At 39.4% G+C, this 23,177-nt stretch overlaps 1 protein-coding gene across 4 annotated transcripts in view; it reads left to right on the forward strand.

The window, feature by feature from the left end:
- Positions 1–23,177, forward strand: part of LOC131216859 (vacuolar protein sorting-associated protein 26A-like) — a 76,218-nt gene that overhangs the window by 22,775 nt on the left and 30,266 nt on the right. For 3 of the 4 annotated variants that reach the window (XM_058211450.1, XM_058211449.1, XM_058211451.1), the window contains 5 exons: positions 7,235–7,272; positions 10,231–10,305; positions 13,287–13,361; positions 13,500–13,572; positions 15,558–15,602. In XM_058211450.1, the coding sequence (XP_058067433.1) occupies positions 7,270–7,272; positions 10,231–10,305; positions 13,287–13,361; positions 13,500–13,572; positions 15,558–15,602 (271 nt within the window). In that variant the 5' untranslated portion in view covers positions 7,235–7,269. Of the gene's footprint in view, positions 1–7,216; positions 7,273–10,230; positions 10,306–13,286; positions 13,362–13,499; positions 13,573–15,557; positions 15,603–23,177 lie in introns of those variants that run through there. The other variant, XM_058211452.1, reaches the window with a different exon arrangement.

The raw sequence follows: 23,177 nt of genomic DNA on the forward strand, positions 1-23,177 counted from the left end.
TGATCATCTAAGGTAGTGGGCCACGATTATGAGATCCGATAGTAGAATCTATATAATGATCGGGTCCACTCCAATGCTCCATAGCACAGCTCCTAACTGTGAGGCCCTCCAAAAATGTTGTCGTCGATCCAGATCGAAAGTGGGGCCCTCCTTGAATATGTGCATAGGGTGGGGGGCGTGCGCATGATGTCCCCATCAAACTTCACATTCTATCATCGGCAATTTATTTAGATAGAAATAATGATATAAGAGAGTTTATAAGCACATGACCTAAGCATCCGTGCCATAGATGAACATGCTCTTTATTACTCAAACCATGCTCATAAACTATAGCAGTGGAGTTGTCTCCGACACTGAACATATACAACTCATGAGCCTCACGACCAATACTAATCCTCTTCTTGGCTCTTCTTGGTAGTTTGATCTTGAATAACGCCAATGAGATAGTATGTGGCACAACAATTTATTTGTGTTGTAAGAGCATTCACAAGAAAACAAATTAGATGGAAAAGAAGGAACATGTATAACTGAAGGTAACATCAACAATTGAGAGAAAATGTAGGCTCCTTTATTTGTGACTTTCGAAAAGAATCCATCAGTAAGTTTTATTCAATTCAAAGTAGCATATATGAAATGAAGTTTATCTTCCTTACCAGTGATATAATTGGTGGCATTTGAGTCAATGATACATGACATGGAAGGATAAAAAAGGCATTGAAATGCATGATTAGCAGAATACTTGGTTGCTCCTTTAGGTTCTGGTTGAGGGCTTTAAGATTAGCTAATTGTTGATGAAAATCATTACTGGCTTGATCATTAGTAGATGGTGGGGAGCTGCTCATGATTGGTATGTTATGGGCTTTACTCCCCCTCAATTGCAATGCTGTTGGTGGCGCTTTTTGGCTTGGATGCAAATGGGTAAAGTCCCAGCATCGTTCACGAATATTTCTTCCACAATGTGTACAAAAAAGTTTTTCCTTATCCTTAGTGGAAGGACGAGCTTGTCCTTTTATAGAAAATACTCTTTGAGCGGTTTTTTGATGGACGAGGACAACCAAATGTTGATGGACCGGGCTGATGTACTTGCTGACGAGTTTTGTGATGGATTAGAGCGTCGAAAGGGGCTAAATATCTACCATAATCTGCTAAATCTGCAGACCCATCAATGGACCATACATTATAACCAAGGTGTCCCGTATTCGTTACGATACGGTCGTATCAGCCGATACGTAACAGTAATGGTTGACACCGTTACGCGATACGGGGTCAAAACGGCCGTTACAGAATTCTGTGACCGTAACGGTCGTTACGGGCCATAACGGCCGTTACGGACCCGTAATGGCTATTACGGGCCTTTAAAAAAAAAAAAAAAAAACTTTTTCCTTTCTTTTCTTCTTCTCTTTCCTCTTCTTCTTCTTCTTCTTTCTTTTCTTCTTCTTCTCGGGCAGCTGCGGCTGCGGCCATGCTGCTGTTGCTGGCCTGCGGCCTTCTTCTTGTTCTTGTTCTTGTTCTTCTCTCTCTCTCTCTCTTCTTTCCCTCTTTCCCTCTTCTTTCTTTTCTCTCTTCTTTCCCTCTTTTTTTCTTTTCATTTTCCTTTTCGGTTTCCTCTCGCTCCCTTTTTATTTATTTTTATTTTTTTATTTGCAGGTGTACCACGCACCAGCTGCTGTAGGTACGTGTCACTCTAAGACGAGCGCTGACACTCCTCGAGCTTCGAGTTGTATGAACGGTTCGAAGGAGATCAAAGTTACATGGGCTCCATAGTGATGTATTTATTATATCTACACCGTTCATCTATTTTCAGATATCATTTTAGAGCACTACCAAAAAATTGAATTATATCCAAAAATCATCTGGACCACACCAAAAATAGCAGCGGAGATAATGATTTTCACCGTTAAACAATTCGTAGGGCCCACCGTAACGTTTATTTTCCATCCAATTTGATCAGACCTGAGTGGGCCCCACCATGATGTATATATTTTATCCATGTCATCCATCCATTTTGCCACGTCATTTTAGGTCAGGATCCAAAAAATTAGGAATATCCAAATCTCAGGTGGACCACACCATAGGAAACAGTGGTTATAGAATGCTCACCATTAAAAATTTCTTAAGGTCCACTATAATGTTTATTTTCAATCTAACCTATTAATTGGGTTACACTGATGTGGATGAAGGGCAAACACACATGTTAGCTTGATTTAAGACATTTGTAGCCCCCAATAAATTTTTAACGGTGAACGTTTAATTATTATTGTTTCTTATGGTGCAGTCCACTTGAGCTTTGGATGTGCCTCATTTTTGGGCTCGTGCCCTAAAATTATTTGGCAAAATGGATGGACGGTGTGGATATAACACATTCATCACGGGTGGGGCCCAAAAAACTTTGACACGTGTGCTACACTTCACAATCCGAGTCCCGCCTAATTCGGGCCTTAAAAAATTGTACACGAGACATATATTAACTTAAAATTTAGAAATTAAATTATGGACTGCAATTGCTAACTCACAATGCCAAAATCAATTTGTTTAAATAGTTTTAATTGTTAATTTGTGGACTTTTATTTTTTAAAATGGGGCCTTTTGATTTTTTTTCATGATTCACTATCCAATAAATGTCCACCAATTCATAAGTAGGATAATGGCAATAAATTGCATGAATTTGAGGCTGATTTGGAGCATAGATTGGTCCTCCAAGTCAGCCCCAAATTGGCAACGCCATCTACCTGAATTTAATTTCGTTTTTTTAAAGAACTATTGGGAGAAATGATATCAAGTTGTTAAGTATATAAATTAGATATTTAGAAAATTAAATATATGAATTTTGTAGTCAAATTCAAGTTACCTGGTTCAAAAATTAATCAGATGGTCCGATACAACTTCTCACCAAAGAGTGGACCGTTACACCACCATAAATACGTTCCAATTTATAAATGAATGCATATTTGGAATGCTTAGAATATTCCAGATTTAATCCATATTTTTTTGGCAAAAAAAAAATTTTGCGCCGTTACGAGCCGTTACGCCCCCGTATCGCCGTTACGCCCCCGTATCCGTATCGGTTTCGGAGGGCACCGTTACGCCAACCGATACCGATACGGGACACCTTGATTGTAACACTTGTGGTACACTTTTGCATCCACAAAAGAGTCTTTTGGTGGCATTTCCCATTAGTTCCGATTTTTGGTTTATTTTTGGACAAATTGTAGTTTATTTTTGGATGAATTTTAATTTATTTTTGCTTATGTCTCACTTAAGTAGATATAACATCTCCCAAACAGCTTTTAGTAATTTTCCTTTGAATAAAGAGTGTAGGGCTGAGATTATAACATCCAGCCTATAATTTATGCTTAATGTAAGGCCCAAACAGCTTTTGGGAGATTTTTATCTTTTATACAAGCCTTGGACTAGGGTTTGCATGTTTTCACATGTGGGGCGTATAATCTCACCATCAAAACCGGTGAGAGCTGTGATTACTTGCTGGTCATTGCATTGTTTTTCCTCTTTTTTCAAGTGGAAGAATCTCTATGTTTGGATTGAATGTGTTTGGGCATGATTTGGTCCTAGGGTTTGACACAATTGCGTTCAGTTAATGATTTTCATTTGTTGGCTACACTAGTTTTGGATCCACACCAAAAGCAAATCTGTCTAGAGTAATAGAGAGCTTTTCACACCAGAGGTAGCACAATGACTTGCCTCACACTTGATATTCATTGATATTCATTTGGTCCTAGGGTTTGACACAATTGCGTTCAGTTAATGATTTTCATTTGTTGGCTACACTAGTTTTGGATCCACACCAAAAGCAAATCTCTCTAGAGTAATAGAGAGCTTTTCACACCAGAGGTAGCACAATGACTTGCCTCACACTTGATATTCATTTGGTCCTAGGGTTTGACACAATTGCGTTCAGTTAATGATTTTCATTTGTTGGCTACACTAGTTTTGGATCCACACCAAAAGCAAATCTCTCTAGAGTAATAGAGAGCTTTTCACACCAGAGGTAGCACAATGACTTGCCTCACACTTGATATTCATTGATTCTAGAGATGCCAATGATTCTTTGCGTAGGACGTGCACACGTTGTAGCTTGAAGTTTAAATGAAGACCCACAAGGAATTGGAAATCCTGATCTTTTCCACTTGCTTCTTGATTTCCTTTGGAGTGGAGGCAAGGGCTAATAGTGATCTAACTCTTCCCACTCTGTTGTAGTGCTGCAAAATAATCCTCAAGAGGTGACTCTTCTTGGTGCATGTTTATTATCTCAAAGTGCAATTGTTAAACTCGAGTAGATCGCTGGATTGGGAATACATATTTGCAACCATGTTCCATATCTGCTTGCAATTTTCAAAAGCAATAAACCACAACTAATTTTGGGTTGCATGGAGTGAAGAAGCGAGGTCATTACTACCAGATTCCTACCTTCTCAATCATCGTGGGATGGTTCATCTGCAATTGCTCCTCCTTAGCTTGTAATGCATCCTAACTTCCATTTGCTCTGGATAAACATCTCTGATACTACTTGTTAAGAGCATAACTATGCTGAAAGCCCTAGGAGTAATGGAACACACTAACGTAGGCCCCTAAAACACTAGGGTTCCCAACACACCATGACAATTCATAGCCTCCATCCACGGTGGCCCACTCTATGGTGAAACTTGCTTTGGCCTATTTCTCGGTAGCCTTTTCCACCTTGTGTTGGTTCTTACTTAGCCTTCAAGGTAGCCCTCTACACTTGTGGTGGCTTTCACTCTGGTCTAGGTTGCCCTTTCCATATGTCGTTCCTTCCATGATTTGGACACATGACGTGATGTTGGCTCTGGTATCAATGTTGAAGTCTATGTAGAGAGAAGAAGAGGAAGAAAGGAGGGAAATGTGTTAAAGAAGGATTAAGAGACATTAACATTAATCTCTATACAAGTTTTATTAATAGAACCCTAATGCATCAAAGGTAATGTATCCCCCAGGAGTACCCATTACAATGCACAAACACTGCATACATCTTTCTTACACTCTCATACATGCACCCATTCTCGCATAATCTCCTACAAGAATAAAAACAAGTTCCACTTGGTTTAGTAGAATGAGGTTTGTGTTCCTAAGGAGTTTTGGAGGGTTAAACCTAAAGTCAATGAATGCCGCTCTTTTCGGGAAATGTTGTACATCCATCCCATCCATCTTTTTGCCAACTCCTTTTAGGGCACGGTCCAAAAAATGAAGCAGATGCAAACCTTAGGTGGACCACACCACAGGAAAAAGTGGTCATTGAACGACCACCATTAAAAGTTTCTGGGGCCCACTGTAATGTTTTTTTTTTTGCCGTCCAACCTGTTGATAAGGTCGCACAAACCTGGATGAAAGGGAAACCATAAATAATAGCTTGATCCAAATCTTTGTGGCTCCAAGAAACTTTTAATGGTGGGAATTCAATCCCTACAGTGTGGTCCACTTGAGATTCGGATTTGCTTGATTTCAGGGACCATGCCCTAAAATGAGTTGGAAAAACTAATGGACATTGCGGATATACAAAACATACATCAAGGTGGGCCCCACATGGGCAAGTGCACAGAGCATCATGCGCACAAGAGTATTAAAAAAAGAATTGAGATTGCATGTCTCCATTTCTCTTTGAGAGAGAGAGAGAGAGAGAGAGACGTGGGGTCGTGGGGTCGAGAAGAAGATGAAGTGTAGCTACCGCTGCAACAGCGAAGAAGAAAAAGAAGAAGAGAGGTAAGTTTCTTTTCTTTTTACTTTTTTCTTTGGTAATTTTTTGAATTTTTTTTTAGTTGCTTCACCGTTATAGGGCCATAACGGCCATTATAGCATGTAACGGTTGATCCGTGGGGTGTTTTTTTAGTTGCTTCACCGTTATAGGGCCATAACGGCCATTATAGCATGTAACGGTTGATCTGTGGGGTGTAATGGCCGTTACGACTTACGACCCTTTTTTCACCCCCACCCCGTTTCAGACCCGTATCGCATAACGGCCTTAGCTGTTACCGGTATGAATTGGCCGTTACGGTCGAAATGTAACCATTTTTGCACACCTTGGGTGGACCATTTTTTTCATCCATTGCTCCTTTGAACAAGTGATTTGGCGGAGATTCCGAAGGCCTTCCTCATGTTGAGTGGGTCATGCTGGCGTCAATTGTTGACTGGTGAGCTCTTTAGAGCCTGGCCTTGGTGGTAGGGATGGGTATAAAAGGAGGTCCTCCCTAGAGGATATCTTTGCTTGCTATTTTATGGGCAGTTTGGCATGAATGCCATAGAGCGCTTTTCGGGATGATTCATTCTCATCACATGTGGTGTTTGTCAAATTGAAACGGATGGCTATTGATTGGGCTAGAGTGTCTGAGGATTTTGTAATAGATCTGATTGGGGTTCTTAGCAAGACTCTTCTCCTTTGGATTTTTGTTGGTGCGTTATCATCCTCTTTGTAAGAGTCTTTTCCTGTTTTAATAAAATGTTTTCGTTCCCCTAAAAGCAAAGCAAATTTCCGAGCCAATTGGGACGAATGGATGGCCAGAGCTGGCAACTGTTACATAAAATGTTAGTGGGATAATCAACAATGTTCTTTTGAATGAAGCAAAAAGAAAAAAAGAAAAAGAAAAACCGATGTCTTCATTGAAGTGCTGCTGGGGCATCTTACATTCATAGTGACCCAAAATATAGGTTACTTGATAGTGTGAGGAACTAAGTACAATTTCTATTACTTTTGTTTTTGCCCCATAAGTAGGGCCCTTGACTAAAATTAAATCCAACACAGTAATAGATCATTTATCCTCTTGATGTAAATTGCATGGCCAAATATCCGTTCCTCCCGACAATGGATTACTTGTTTTTCTCCTTACAATCAAAATTTAGTATTTTGTCATATATAGGTGTATTGCTTCTTGACTTACTAGAGAACAATCCTTCTTGGCACTGCACTTGTTTCATGTGACCAAGGCGGAACAAGGGAGGCAACACAACTCTTTGATCCCTCAACTAGGGTAGCTGGGTCTTGAAGTTTGGGACCTATATGATCTCTCCCCCCCCCTCCCTTCTTGTAAGGAATCTTTGGCTTCCATTTTATATATTTCTTTGCATCTTGAACAGCTTTCAGTTATGAGTTTCACTATAGTTTGTTCACTATGCCTTTGTTCAAATTGCTAGTGAAGATCATTGTATACACTAATTCTTTTAGATGTTATCTTTAAAAATAAAGTAACATTCATGTATATTTATGCAGAATCAGTCCTTGGATCAGTATTTGATTGTTAAAGCATGGTAAGTTTTTTTTTTTTTTGAAGCATAAGTTCTTAATATGCATTTGATAATCATTGCAATAACTTGCTTGGGTATCTGAACCTAGATCTTGATGGACTTCTGGACTGAAAGCATTTAAAACCAATTGTAATTGCTATAGTATTTTCACTTGCTGTCCAATTTTTCTGTGATGTTGGAATGCCTAGGAAGCTTTTCTCTTCTAATTGTACACTTATCCTTAATGATCAATCTAGCTTGCTAGCTAGATTTTCTAGTCAATTGTGTGGTAATTTGATCAGGAAAATGTAGCTCGTTAACTTCATTCCCTGGTTTTCTTTTGTGGATATTTAATTTAGTTCACTCAGGTTGCTTGCTTGTGGAGGTGTATCAAAATCCCTTTTTCATGCTTTGTTTCTGCTCTAGTTTCTACTTTTTTGCCCCCCCTAGTTTCTACTTTTTTGCCCTCCCCCCCCCTCCCCCTCTCTCAAAGGTAACCGAAATTTATGAAACAAAGACATGCTACAACTAAAATGGGGTAAAAGAGGATATGCCAATAATGAATGACCCTCTCGTTGCTCCCTCTTTCACAAGGGAATTGGCTATAGCCCATTCACAGTCCTCCATATACAAGAAGATATTACATTAGATCGACAAACCACAGCTCTTTTTTTCAGAAATCACAGACGCAATTTCAATGGCTGCATCTCCATAGAGGATAACTGCAGGATGACCATTGGGAACTACCTTCAACCATCACCGACCCAGCAAAAGAGAGTGTGAAAATTCTCAAACCTTTGCAAAGAGCAAGGGCCTTTGCCTCGGTAGAATCTGATCATTGCACAGCCTAGAGGAGGACATCATAATGTCCCTTTTGTTGCCTCTTAGAATTCCTCCAATACCAGTCATATTGGAGTTATTTCTGTAGCAACCCTCAAAATTAAGCTTCCAAACAGGGAAATACCAAGAGGGGGAGGAGAGGAAGGGAGCTTTGATTGGAAGTTCCCTCAAGGGTGCTAATAGCCCTTTTCCAATCTCACAAAAAGTCAATTCCGCAGGACAGAAGATGGTCTCACTCTAGTTGCTCTATAAATTGTACAAAAAGGACAATAATACCCTTATATTGATTTTCAATTTTATGCTAAGCTGAAACTTCTCCACATTGCATGGTAAAGCAGTCGACATGTTCAACTGTTGACTGGCCACTTACTCCCTAAAAGGGAGTGAAACTGTACCCCCATGGCAACTCATGTTGTCGATCAATTCATTTTGGATAGGGTTTTCTATACATAGGCTAGATGACCCTTCGGCCTGGAATTTGGCTGGTGACTTGTCGAATTAAATCGACCAGAGCGTCACGGCCCATTGGTTGAGAATGTGCAGCCGCCGAGGGTCCCATAGTCGCGGAATTTTCAAAATATGGAGCCGGAGGCATGGGTGGTATATCTAGGAGAGGGTGCGTGCATGGCTAGCAAACCAATGAGATAAGCACCTTGTTTTCTGTGGCATGAGTGGTGTGGGATTCTGTGGTCTATGGCCATAGTTGCACAAAGTGTGAGGCGACACAGCAACAAATTCGGGTGCGGGGGTAGGGATGCATTTGTTTTAAAAATGTTATCAAGTATAAATAGATTGGAAGCGGGAGAGGGAGTACGAAGTGAGTGGGACCTAATTAGAAAGATCATACAACTTGGGTTCATGGCCCTAATTTTCAATCATGTAGTTCATTTTAGATCCAATATCTATCTACATGGAGATGGTACTGTTTTCGTCTCCGTGTAATTCACTTGCACTATTGAATGAAGCTCCCTGGTAAGACAATTGGGCTTGGTGTTGCACAATACCAGCAAGCATAGAGGGTATATGCTTGGTTTTCTAATCAAACCTCAAAAGCAATTGATCTACATGTTTTCAACTGACGAGCAAAGTAAATTTGGACTCAAATTAGTTGCCAAAAGAAACTCTCAAACTGTGCTTCTTAACTCTCACCCACTCACTAAGTTTCACACTTTCCACATCTCTCGCTCTCTGCAAAACTCTCTGTAGAACAGAGATTTGATCCATAGTAAGCAACCATCATTCTTGAATGCATAGGAGGAATGGTTGAAAGAAAAAAATGCCTCCCCACCTCTTCATCTCTATCAATGTATTTTCTCTCAAGATGCCTCTCTCATCATCATTGATTTGTACCGAAAAGCAAAAATTTTATCAGTTCTCTCTTCCTTTCTTGCTTATCAACATATAATTAGTTTTAAAATCCTGATCAAAGTACTTCTCAACATATTTAGTTCTCGAGATAGGAGCGGACTATTGTGTCTTTACAACATGGACCACCTGATGAACAACTTGGATCTCAGACATCACCCGCTAATTGTTAGAACATGCAACTTTCTGGATGGACTGGGGACTGGCTGGATTTCTGGTCAATCTGGGGGACTAGCTGGACCTGCTCATCTGTCTAGAGGGACTGGATGAATTGGTTTGGCTGGTCAGACCTGTGGTGCCACCCGATGGTGATGGAATGCCCTATTGAGGGGCGTGGAGTGCTACTGGTGGACTAACGCACACCTGTTGGGACACAACAGTGATGGGGATCCACCTATGACGATGATGGGTTGTCTGCACCTTTATTTCGTCATCATAAAAGGATCTTAAAAGAGAATCCAAAGAGGCCCGTGGATTCTCAAAACAAGAGATGGAAAGAGGGAAAAAGGATAAGGAAGAAAAGGAGGGAGAGAAGATAGGGAGGAAAGATGAAGCTTTAAGACACGTAGCTGATACCAGTTAGGTATCTCCTACGTGATGTGTCCCTTTGCATGAATTTTAAACATTCCTTTATTGTGGATCCCCCCCACCCTGTTGTCATATTCACTATAAAGCTCTAGCTTCTATGGAGTCCATTTTTAGCTGAAGTTTGCTCTGTAAATTTGTTATCTTAATCTTCTTGTGTTGATTGTTTAATCTACATGTTGTTTCTTTCAGAATTACCTTATTGGAGCATTTAAGTCACCATGTAACATTTCAATCACATTTTCCGATGGAAGAACTCGCAAGAAGGTATGCTGTTAAATCTTTTTTGTGTGAAGCAAGGTTTGAGCACAATTCATCAAAACATTTTCTCATTTCATTAATGAATTTATATGCTAAATCTCAAATTATATAATCATTTTCAGGTTCCTACCATTTGCTTTTCAATGTCAATGTCATTTTATGTCGTTCTCACAACCTTGATATTTGAAACTGTAAAATCCACATCAGTTGCTTTCCATTATCATGTGTATAGTCATGAAAAATTCCTTGGGAAGGAAGTGGATCTTATCTCTGTGGATCATGCGTAGTACCATGGAAGTGCTTTATTCCTATAATGTTAGAATAACCTTGATGCTTCTATTTTTGGCATTTTCATAAGGCTAGATTTCTTTTAATGCAGATGGAAGTGCTTTTGGCACCCAACCATATCATTCCACGTTCTATTTTTTTTCTTTGACATTCCACTTTCTTTCTTCCATCAATTTATTTCTAAATAACATTGCTCTCCTTTTAAATTCCACCACCTAGTTTTTGGACACCTATTAATTTCACCCCCTTTCTTCCATCTTTGAATGGGAACATTCATAACTATTAACCTATTTTGCGCAGTCAAACTCTCTCTTGGTATACCTTCCAATCCTTGTATATTGATCATTCTGTTTTCCTGAGTAGAAATAAATCTATTTGGCTTGTCTATGATCCTCTTTGGAAAGTTATTAAACATTCATCTCTTTTTTGAAGTATGTGTTTGCCAGAGCTAGATTTTATGCCATAATAAGTCAAGGATAGTATCTCACATCTCATTTCTTCTCCCCAAATAATATCCTCCACGTACGCTCTTTTATCCTCTACTTTCCTTTTCCTAAATTACCAGTCAACTCTCCTCCTACAAATATCCTCTCTCCGTTTGGAAATTCTTGCATCAGAGTTTAGATATATGATCCATCCAAAATACTCCTCACAATTTGGACAGTCTGTATAGATGTATATGACCGCCACATGTAAGGATGAGTGACCACCATTTTGACGTGCAGTGAACCATCAGAAGAGTAATGCTTTTTTTTTTTTCAACTGCTGTTCCTTCTCTCCCATGTTAACCCACTCTCTCTCTTTCATGCATTGCATGTGCCACATCGACTAGTCCTTTTAACACTAGATTCACTATCCTTTCATGACTTAAAATAGTCCAGTTCAATTATTCAATTCTCAATGATAAGTTGATAAACTATGTAGCTATCAACAATGATTCATGGCTGTTGGCACCAGTCTTTTAAATAGTGAATAGTGTGCAGCATAGCATTCATCCCTTTGAAGCGTGAGGCATAAGCTACCACACTACTTCCAAATTTTTAATCAAGGTTGAGCTTGGTTGCACCAATTCATGATATTCTGCACCAAACTAGACAGATGAATAATGAAATTTAACAAAATTTTATGATATTTTGGAGCAACCAAACTCAACCTAAAGTAATAGGAAAGGCCAATGATCAAGTATAGAGGTAAAGAAAGAGCAGCAACAAAACTGATTTAATACTGTTACTTTTATTGTTTTACAAAAGCATTGGAAAACTATATATATATATATATATATATATATATATATATATATATATATATTTATTTATTTATATTGAAAATAGAAAAATGTAACAAATGATGAAAACATTAATTAATTGATTTTAATGTTGAAGTGAAAATGACTTGTAATGTGAGCTATGTAGTGTGTGGCGTAGTCCATGTAGTGTGTAGTATATGCAAATTATCATGTAGCGTAGGCTACATGCGACTTAAGCTATTTTCAAGAACTACATAGCATAAAGGCAAAGCTGCAAGCTACGTAGCGTAGCTATTTAAAACACTGGTCGACACTGATTCTTGAACTTTGCGAAATGGTTCATGTGGAGTTGTATCAAGGTATGTACAGCAGTTTGTGATGACAGTAGTATGAACTGACGAAGCTCTTGTTCTTACAGTGTAAATTCATGAATTGGGCACAGGTAATAGTAGTAGAATCTTCCATGTAAGTTGTTATTGTTACTATTATTATTATTATTTTGGAAATGTGAGAATATTCCATATAAGTGACAACTCAACAGTATTAAATCTCAGTTCTGCTATATAGTGGTTGGTACATTTTCAACTATTTCGTCTTGAATAAGTTGGTTAACACTTCCCATAAACTTTGCTGTTCCTTTTCCATTTTGTTTTAATGCTATTGTTGTTTTGAGTTGTTACTGTAATATGTGGTTATGTTTCAATCCATTTGATAATTTTGACTGCTTTCTGTTGTTTATTCTAGACATTTGCAGTGGTTTTTTTAAAAATGTTTCATAAACATCTACCAATGGTTTGCCAAATATTTCCAGTTTCTTAGTAACCCATTCAGCATCCCAGCTATTGCGCATCTGAAGTTGGTTTTGTAACAGCATATTTTTGAACCATTTATTGTGGAGATGTCCACTTCCTACAACTATCTTCAAGCTATCAATAACAGTTTCTTTTAGAAAAAAACAAGCATAGGTACAGGGGACAGCACACTAGCTGTTCTGGGCTCCTAAGTATGATGCTAGACAATGTGCTAGAAACAAATCGTTATATTCAAATAAGTGATAATTGAGCTTGTAGAATCTTTCAAGATTGCTTGGCTGTGTACTGTGTAGCCTAAAAAAGCTTTATCAAAAGGACGTTGGAAACTCTGCATCAGGAAAAAGTAGTTTATTGCTCTAAAGCACTCCTGAAGAGAGCACAGGGTAGACAAGCTACTCATTTTTGTACCTTCCGTCATGACCTATTTCTAATTCCTTAACAAAAGAACTTTTTAAATTGTCAATTATGCTGTAATAAACTGAAAAGATGCATTCTTGTTTATATCCCAAAGAAATCTGAAAAGATGCATTCTTGTTAGTATCCCAAAGCCCAGAAAAGAGCAGCAGAGGCCCAAATTTTGACGATGTGGAAATGACTGAAATGATACATTTTATATCCACTTTCTTTTTGTGTTTCCACAGGCTTCCTTAAAGAAGGAAAATGGTCAAACGGCAATGGTCCCTCTTTTTCAAAGTCAAGAAAACATTGCTGGGGAGGTATGGGATTTTCTTTAATGGTTATGGATTTTAATTTATTTAAAGTTTATTCATGGATCCAGAATTTGTTGCTAGTGGAAATTTTGGATATTTAACTCTAATGCTCAGGCATTGCCTGTTATGTCAAATCATATGCAGGTCTCTATAGAACCAATTCAAGGGAAAAAGGTTGAGCACAATGGTGTCAAAATTGAGCTTCTTGGCCAGATAGGTGTGCTTCATTTGTTATGATCAAAATTTCTTGAAGTTCTTGCATGCAATATGAATAGAAAGTGTGAATTTGATGTAGAAGCAGTTCAGTCATTACCATGACATGTGGTGGTTGTATTTTTCTCATGCTTGTCTCATGTTTTCTAGAATGTACGGCCATTTGCACGTAGCACCACATTTGAAGTTAGGTCATGGGTGGTGGTATTTTTCTCATGCTTGTCTCATGTTTTCTACAATGTACATCGATGATTATGTTTTCAAAATGCATCAACTGAAGATCTTGTAATGTAAATGCGGCTTTACATCTCCAATCAACAACAAATAGATTTTAGTACTTAAAAAGACTGGCAAAAAAACTAAATTTCCATTATTTTGAAATGATCAGTCATTCACAAAATATCCAAAGGGCCTCAGATCTACATGCCCTTGAAATAATAAAAGATAGTAAAATGTTGAAATAGTCCTTGCAGAGTATGAAGTCTGCATAAACAGTATATTTTTGATGGCGCTGCTCGGGTTGAGATACAGCTGGGTAACATCTGGAGCTCAGCATTGAGAGTTTTTGCTAATTCCCACTTAGGTTGCCAATTTCACAATCTCAAGTCTTCACTTAGGTGTTCTGTAACTATAACGGTGGCCATAACGGCCACCACCATTACCTTTACGATGCGGGTCGTAATGGCTGTTTCGGCCCCTGTAACGGCTGTTACGGTCTCTTTTTTTATTGAAAAAAAATCCTGAAAAACATGTATTTGCCTCGTAATGTTGATTAAAAAGCATGAAAAACCTGTATCTGCCCCATAACAGACAATTACGGGGCTGTTATGGCCTTTATATGAGATGTAACGTGCCGTTAACGGCAATTATGAGTCATTTTTTTTTCCATAACGGCTGTTATGGCCCTTATGACCCCGTAACGTGTAACGGTTGCCACCGTTACCTTTACGTAACGGCCTTTGCGGCCCCGTAACGGCCTTTACGGCACACCATGGTCTTCACATATTTCATGTTGGACTTGTTCGGAGAACTCATTAGTCAACTTTAATGTGTTTTGTCCTTGGAGGAAATTTTGGTTTTGGTGATATAGTGCACCTAGTTTTACAACGAACTCAATTGAAACTTGAATATCCTAAAATAACTTAACATATACAAGTTTCTGTTGTTGATGTTTCTGTAACTTGATATTCTGCTCTTGCATCAATTTCTAACTTCTTATTGAATTAAGATATTAGATTATCCTGAAATGGACTTCTGTCATGAGGATCTCCAATCCAATCCGTCTTTGCTGCAACAAAGATTGGGGTGACCTTTCTTACAAACTAGTCTAACACTAGGTTTTTAATTGGGCAGAGGCTAAATTTTCTAAAAGCAGTCCCGTGCCTATCACTAAATCTTCACTTAAACTTCTTTGTTTCTTTAAATTCTTTGTAATTTTGTAAACTCGTATTTGTTCCCCATATTGGTCAGTCGTTCAAGTCTGGCAGAGTCGGTTGTTCTGATTAGAATGTGTGTTCCTCAAAATAGGTTTTTTTTCTTCTCGTTAGTTGTAATAATATTTTAATAATCAATTTCTATTCAGTCTTTCAGTCTTTCGGTCTTTCGGGGTGCTTTGGGTGTTCCCGAGGTCAATAGAAGATCATTTAATCTCTTGGCATGGTGGGGGAATGGGAAATTCTGGGAAAAAGAGATAGAGTTTAAGCTTGTTAGTGGTTATATGGGCTATATGGTGGGAAAGAAATGAGCGTTGTTTCAGAAATAAAAAGAGAGGAGCGTCGGTAGTGATTAAAAGGGCTCTTCTTTATGCAGAAGAATGGTGTCATGGGTAGATTCAAGCCCTCTTTTCAGTGTGGCTCTTTTTTAGCTTGTTCTTAGTTTCAGTTTGCTTTTTTGTTTTCTTGTATTCTTTTGCTTCGGCTTTTGTAATGAAATTTCATCATCGTCTCAAAAAAATAAAAATAATATTTTGATCATCAATTTCTCTTGCAGAGCTGTACTTTGACAGAGGAAACTTCTATGATTTTACCTCCCTCGGTGAGTGAATAGTTTTCATTTTTCTTTAATACAGCAGTACAAACCTGATTATTTGTTTTGTGGCACAGTTCTACTATGTCAGAGATATTTTAATTCTTGTAGTTCTTAATATAGAATAAACGATAAACAATGGGATAAGTTATAGCTTAGATGCAAGCGCTAAAGTGGCTTGCTTTTCATCTGCTGCTTTCTTGTCAAATTACTGATTGTTTTTATATGCTGATTGAAACAGGAGATGGATATTAGGTTAAATCATGGACTTTCTGACTTTTTGAGTATAAATCTGTGTCTTGAAGTACTGCTATAAAGAAAACACTCTGAAAAGACTTAAGAGATGGAAAAAAAATAGGAATAATTTTTCAGTCCTTTCATGTTACACATGTTAAAAAATATGGATAAGAAATAAATCTTCTGTAGAAAAGTGTGCTCGTGGCAGTCCCAGAAAGGGGCTTGTTGTCTTTGCGTGTGTGTGTGTGTGGTGGGGGGAAACAGTTGTAGAGCATGAACAGTGAATCACACAGTAAGCCAAGTGGTAAAGCCTCCTTGAAGCAGGCTTGATTTTAGATGGTGGCTTATTGCTGCTTCTGTGCTAACCTCTGGAAGCTGCAGGGTGGCTGCTCTTCTATCAGATTACAAGTTACGAAAGCAAAGCTTAATTGAGCATATGAACATAATAAAAGTATGAGAAGCTGTTCAGCTGACAGCACCAGAGCTTGAACTGGACCCATTGGATAGGTAAAAAAGATTGGAAAATGGGAATGGGGAAGTCGATTTAGTGAATCTCACTGTAGAACGTAGTAGAGTTGCAGTTAAAGTAGCTGGAAAATTGGCTGACAAAGACGATGCTTCTCCTTTTATACACTAGGAAGGTTGGTTAAAGCTTGATGAATCAATGCATGACACTTAGCGCCAAGCAGTTCAATGGGAGCCAATTGGGTGCCACCAAAGTTTGCTCAGAACCACAAGCCACATGGACTGATCTGGAGTGAGATTACTTAATAGAAAATGAGCCATGCTGGTAAAACCGGCGGGGCTAGGAGGGTACCACCCTAATGGCCAAAGCTTCGAAGGAGTGTTGTAGTCCACTACAGGTTCCATTCTTGGCCAATCACATGTGCTAGCTTAACAAGCAACCTTGGAATGTTGATGGATGATGGTTTGAAATCCATTGCTGAACACCAAGTACAAATGACTTTTGTCTCTGCAAGTACTTGAAGACGTGGGTCATCGAAACAAGGGTTTTTGTCGGGCTAGGTACAATGATCTTCAAATAGGTGCACCAAATCCGTAGAGCAGTGACTCAATATCTTTAGAATAAAGAATGCCATATATGAAGATTGGCAGAAACCTAGTTGGACATGTGCACCAAGGGAGAGCTTCAAAATCAAGGATACTGGATATGGAGGGCGACAACCCGGCCTCTTCGGTTGAGTTGACAAACCAGGGTTCTTGAGACAAAACCCTTGGCTGAGAATCATGGGTGTTCTAGTGAACCATGAAGGCTGAAACATTCTTAAACAAAGTATATTGCAAAAAGTATACAAGGATTCCGTCTAACATATATTTTATATTAAACAAAAAGCGAAACAAACAACAAAGAGCTCAAGGGGATTGATGACGAGCCATCACTCCCATTACACAGAAGATTTTTCCTCCCAAATTCCAGAGTCTACTTTACCATGCTTTTAAGAAAGCATTTGATCCCACCATAGCTCTCTTTGACCTTTTGAAAGGTATTATAATGGAATTATTCTTTATTAGAAAGTGTCCTATTATTCCATTCTTCCCAAATTGACTGAGTGAAGCGTGATTATCCACCACAGAATTTTCCTCTTTCCCAGGTAACCCCATGCCAATGCCACGTTTAGACAAAGGCCGTGATTAATCTTGGAATCACTTAGGCCATCTCAAAGAGAGCTAGTATGAGGCACCAAATTTCCTCTGTGAAGTTGCAAGGCATGAAAAGATGACCCACCACTTTCCTTACATATCCGCTTAAGATACCAAGGATTTATACACTTATGATGATAATTTCCTACTCATATGATTGGTGCTAAGATCTCATTCTTTTTGATGAGCCAACCAAAGGCTACCACCATTTTTTTTTTTTGGGAGGGTGGGGCTGGTGGGGTACTTTTTGTGGACCCTACTATTTCCTTATCATCACCTTTCAAAATCAGTGAATAGAACGATCTCCCTTAACAGCCTTCCACTCATTCTGTAGTCCACTTTCATACATCCCTTTTGATGTGGTAAAATCCATTGAGTTGGATCTAGATATGTATTTTTAGATTGGATAAAAAATTTGGCCTATAACTCACCGTTTGGTGTATTAAAATAGAGCATCAATAGTGTTATGCTGTCTTAATGAGAGATTGTCACTCCTACTTGGTCGACCATGGATGTGTTGGATTTTTCGAAACACACCAGAATAAAACGAGTTTTTAGAAGTCTAGATTACAAAATTAAGCCTAAGGATCCCTGTTTGATAATCCCTTATTTCTAGAAATGCAATAAAGCACGAATTAAGCCATACCTGTGTATGTAGAAATCGTCGATTTTGCTGTTCCTGATCTTCCAAAGTGGAAAGTCTCTCATTGATCTATCCCAAATGGAGATGCAGATAACCAATATGTCAGCCCTTTGGTAGGGGCCAAGGGCTGACTAGAGCTGTCCACATGGTGGACCCCACACGCCTCTAGGCGTGCGCGTGTGAGAAGTGGGTGCGGCCCACTCTCTCTCTCTCTCTCTCTCTCTCTCTCTCTCTCCCCCACTTAAATCTCTCTTAGCTCTACTAAGTGATGTCCAAGGGGGCTTGGGTGTTCGGGCTCTCTCAATTTTCCAGGGATCTTCTCCTTATGAGATATGATCTATTTATAAGGAGGAAGTTAGGGTTTTAGGGAAGATATCACTTATGGTGCTCCACTACCCTATAGATTTTAGTGTATCCTACTTTGAGTTTGTGACAAAAGTTTGTTTACCTACTTTTCTGATGCACCCTAACCAACCGAATCTCTCCACTTTCTAGGGTCACACCATCCTTTAGCCAATACCCATGCCAGTTTAAGCAATGGATCAATATATATTAACCATTGGATGTCCATCAATTATGATTCAAAACAAATCAACGATCAAAACTAAAAGGTAATAGTTGAAACTAACGATTAAAAAATTGAAAACCTTAAATGTGCTAACCGGCATTTAAAACACTTGATGAGTGGTCTAAATTATAAGATTGGCTCACTGATGATGTCCCAGGTAGACCAAGTGGATCCCTTGTTGAGTTGCATGAACTTGGATGACCCTGGTAGATGTGTCTAACCCACTCGCTTTCATTGCCACGTGGTAACTTCACAAAGTGAGCTAAAGCACATTCAGTTAAAGCCATCCTCAGGTCTAAGAATTTATCGGAGCTAGTGCATCTACAAGTCTTTCTAGTCTAGATTACTTGCCATTGATCTTGCCAATGCTAGTGTCTAAAGGTTTCACCAAGTTACCTGTATCCATGGCACACTCACACTCTCATGTGAGGTAGGGCTAAGGCACACAGACCTGAGGTTGTGCCCCATGGTCAAGATTGTTCATCCTGACACCAAGATAGTCCCCTTACACAAGATGGCCATTATCTGAATACCACATGTTTGTCCTAAAACTTGTATGGTCATGCCAGGGTATTGAGATCTATGGCCCACAACTCTCCCTTGGCCTCGGCTGTTGTGTCCAATCTTAAGTGCCCAAGTACAACCAGAGGAATCCCACTTAAACCCATAGGTGGGCATCGGACAACTCGATCCGGCTAACTTGACTCGTCCGTCTCGTTCCGATTTGACTTGATTCGAACTGAATGGGTGAGTCGGTCCGAACCGAGTAGGATTCATTCAATCTGAACTCAAACTGAGTCGAGTTCGAGTTACCCCTTAACTCTACTTGACTCAATCCGAAACCGACTTGACTCAGATTCGAGTATGTGTGTGTGTGTGTGTGTGTGTGTGTGTGTGTGTGTGTGTGTGTGTGTATTAAAAACCCTTAGCATGGGCCTTTGTTTTTGGATAACTCACGGTCTGCATTGACGATCGTACCTCCGCTTCAAACAACTTAGAATTAATTTCCACTTCTTTAATCCCAAACATCGAGTTGTAAGACAACATATTCAACCTCACTAGCAGTAATAATACTCCATCTCCGCTACTTTTGAAAATCTTCATTCTTTGGAAAAGAACTCTTTTGCGACCGTATGAAGGCTCCAGCACCCCCTCCCATTTTGGGAATGATGCATGAGTTCTATCATCGATCCTCCTTGGAGAATCTTCCACTTGAACTTCTTCAATCTCAGAAACCCGATTCCATGTCCGAAAGCAAATTGAAAAAGCAAACTTCCTTGTGTCATGTGTCCACCAAGGTATCCCGTATCGGTGTCGGTTGGCGGTGTCCTCCGATACCGATACGCACACGGGGGTGTAACGGTGCATTTTTTTTTTGCCAAAAAAATATGGATTAAATCCGAAATATTTTAAGCATTCCAATTATGCATTCATTTATAAATTGGAACATGTTTATGGTGGTGTAACGGTTCACTCTTTGGTGAGATGTTGTATTGGATTGTCTGATGAATTTATGAACTAGACAACCTGGATTTGATTGCAAAATTCATATATTTAATTATGTAACTATCTACTATCAATGATAGATATATTAGAATGAATGTAATATGAAAATATCTTACATGTGTAGGTGTTTGCAATTATTTTTCATAATTTATTTAACATACCTGTAGCTGTGACTGTGATTCCTATCCTGTGACCTGTCATCCTCAAGTCAAGAATATTAAAAAAAAAAATAGAAATGTCTAATATAGTCCTCTGCAACTTGATTGGTTGTCAAGGGAGCTATTTTAAATACAAGTTCGGCAGTGTTAACTGTCAAGTGTGTTGCAATAATACTGCTGTGAGCTGTCTGCTACTAATACTTACCTTAATACAAATATATACTTACAATCACAAGTCACCACCAATATGAAAATCTGTTTTTTTGTGGTTGCTCGACCTCCACATCATCGTCATCATCAGGTTGAGCCTGAGGCTGTCCAATAGGTGGAGGTGCTGCATATCCATAATATCCAGTGCCAGAAGAAAATACTAGATCAATGAAACCAGAGGATGATTGATCCTGACTAGGCAACGACTCCAATCCCGAGTAAGGATATCCACCAGTGCCCGTCGAATAGCCATACTGGTGCCCGTACTCAGGTTGTTGAAAATCTTGAGATTGAGAGTGCGTCTGTTGTGATGAGTAACTTGGATTTGGATATCTATAATCATATGGATATTGATCGAGAGGACTACTCCAACATGAATGTGATGGAACAGGCTCAGTATAACCACCATAATCATAATCCAATTGACCATAAGAATATCCATCATAATAACCAGGACCATGAGCCTGCTGATGTTCCGGACCTCCCGGACCCGATGCACCACTAGATGTACCCACCTCCTGCTGGCTGTATTGTGACTCGATACACTCATAAGTCCGACCTCGTGTACTACTTCGTCGATGTTCATCGGCATCGCGATCTGTAGACGGCTGTATAGGGTGCTGAGCAACACCAGAAGTGCCAGCACCAGGGGCAGGGGGGCCATCATCACCATCATCTGACACGGTCACGCTATTACTGCTCGTACTTTTTTGTTGATCTTGAGCCATATCCGTACTTGGCATAAACGCTACCCCTCTTACTGGGTCCAACACATTTGCATGACTCTCTTGTTGCGCTCTGCGTATTTCAGGGTCATCAATTTCCAATTCTTTACTATCCTCTTCAATTTGCTTTTCCCTTGTTTCCAACAAAGGTAGAAGCGGGTCATCCTCATCATAAATATTGTCCACGTTTATTGGATAGTAGTCTGCGTCATCGGCTGCTGTAATGCTCCTATAATGTCGTCGCATTCTTAGTTATATTGTAGTGCATGAAGACGAGTCTATCTAACGTCATAGTCTGCAATCTATTCTTATTCTTTGAATGAATAAGCACAAAACAACTCCAATTCCTTTCGCAGCTAGAGGAAGATGTTGTTTGGCTCAAAACTTTTACTGCAATTTTTTGGAGAGCCTTCGTACTCTCTCCGAAATTAATCCACCATTCGGCCGGTTGCAACCTAGATACTGCATGCTGTGCTCCAAAGCTACTCAGGCGGTTTCCAAATGTATCTAATTCATTCAACGCTTTTATTTGCATATCTAAGTCAGGCTCTAATCTCTTTATCACATTTTTTAGCCCAACATGAACTTCAACATCCGCAATAGATGATTGGGCATATCTGTACCTAGGATTTAGGTAGTAACCCGTTGCATGAAGATCGTGATGGAGTTGTCTTGTCCATCTCCTGTCGATCATCCTCCAATAAGACTCCCAGCTTCTACAGTCACGTTGAATTGACAACTTTCCCTTATCCATGGTATCGTGTAGGAAGCCCATGGTAGGTGCTTCGTCGATTTCAACAAGACGGAGTACCCTCATTAGTGGCTCTATCACCTTTAGGATCGACTTGACCCTTGGTGTTCGCAACTTCAACCGGTGTCCCTGATGTCTTCTGCCCATGTTTTGTGTTGAGCCATTCTTGGGAAGCAAACATCTCACTCAACTCTCCCCTATGCTGGAATAAACTCTCTAATGCTATAAAGTTTGTTGCGAATTTAGTTGCCGCAGGCCTCAACAAATTTTGTCCTCTCGTGAACATTCTCATTATTGCAACTACTTGATTATGGTTGTAAATAAACGTCGTTACTTTTTTTGTCCTTTCGACCATTTCCTTAACATTCTTCTTCTTCCCAATATCTTCTAATATAAGATTAATACAATGGGCAACACATGGTGACCAAAAAAGATGTCATCTCTTAGTCATCAACTTATGTCCCGCAAGCTTATATGATGCTTCATTATCTGTCACAATCTGCACTACATTCTCCTCTCCAATCTCATCCACAACTTTATCCATTAGTCCAGTAATATAATTAGAATATTTTGTTACCTCTGAGGCATCAATTGACTTGTGGTATATAGTTCCTAAGTGGCAGTACACCATGAATTTGACAATGCTGCGTCTGGTTGGGCCAGTCCAACCATCACACATGATCGTGCATCCTCTGGCTTGCCATGCAAGTTTAAAGGTAGCCACGTATGCTTTCACATCCACATACTCTGCATCTGTCCATTCCCCCCAATCTCCTTAGCCATGGGAGCTTTTATTCTTTCACCTGCTTCCGCTGCTACATCAATTACCACTTGCCAATATGGAGAATTGGCCGCGTTAGGATGTATGTTGGCATGTATAAATAACTTTGATGCTGCTCTACCTAGCTTCTCAACGGAAATTTTACTCCACATTTGTTTTATCTTCTCTTGTTTAGTTGATTCTTTTCTAAACAGGATTGGATCAATAGAGGGTCTTCTAGGCTCATTTACTTCTTCATCCAAACGTATAGGGGCATCACGTGAAGATGTTTGTCATCGGCTCCCAAACACGTCGTAACCCACCAAACTTTAACCCCCCACACACACACACACACACACACACC

Source organism: Magnolia sinica, chromosome 10, assembly GCF_029962835.1.
Source record: "Magnolia sinica isolate HGM2019 chromosome 10, MsV1, whole genome shotgun sequence".
Taxonomy (NCBI): Eukaryota; Viridiplantae; Streptophyta; class Magnoliopsida; order Magnoliales; family Magnoliaceae; genus Magnolia; species Magnolia sinica.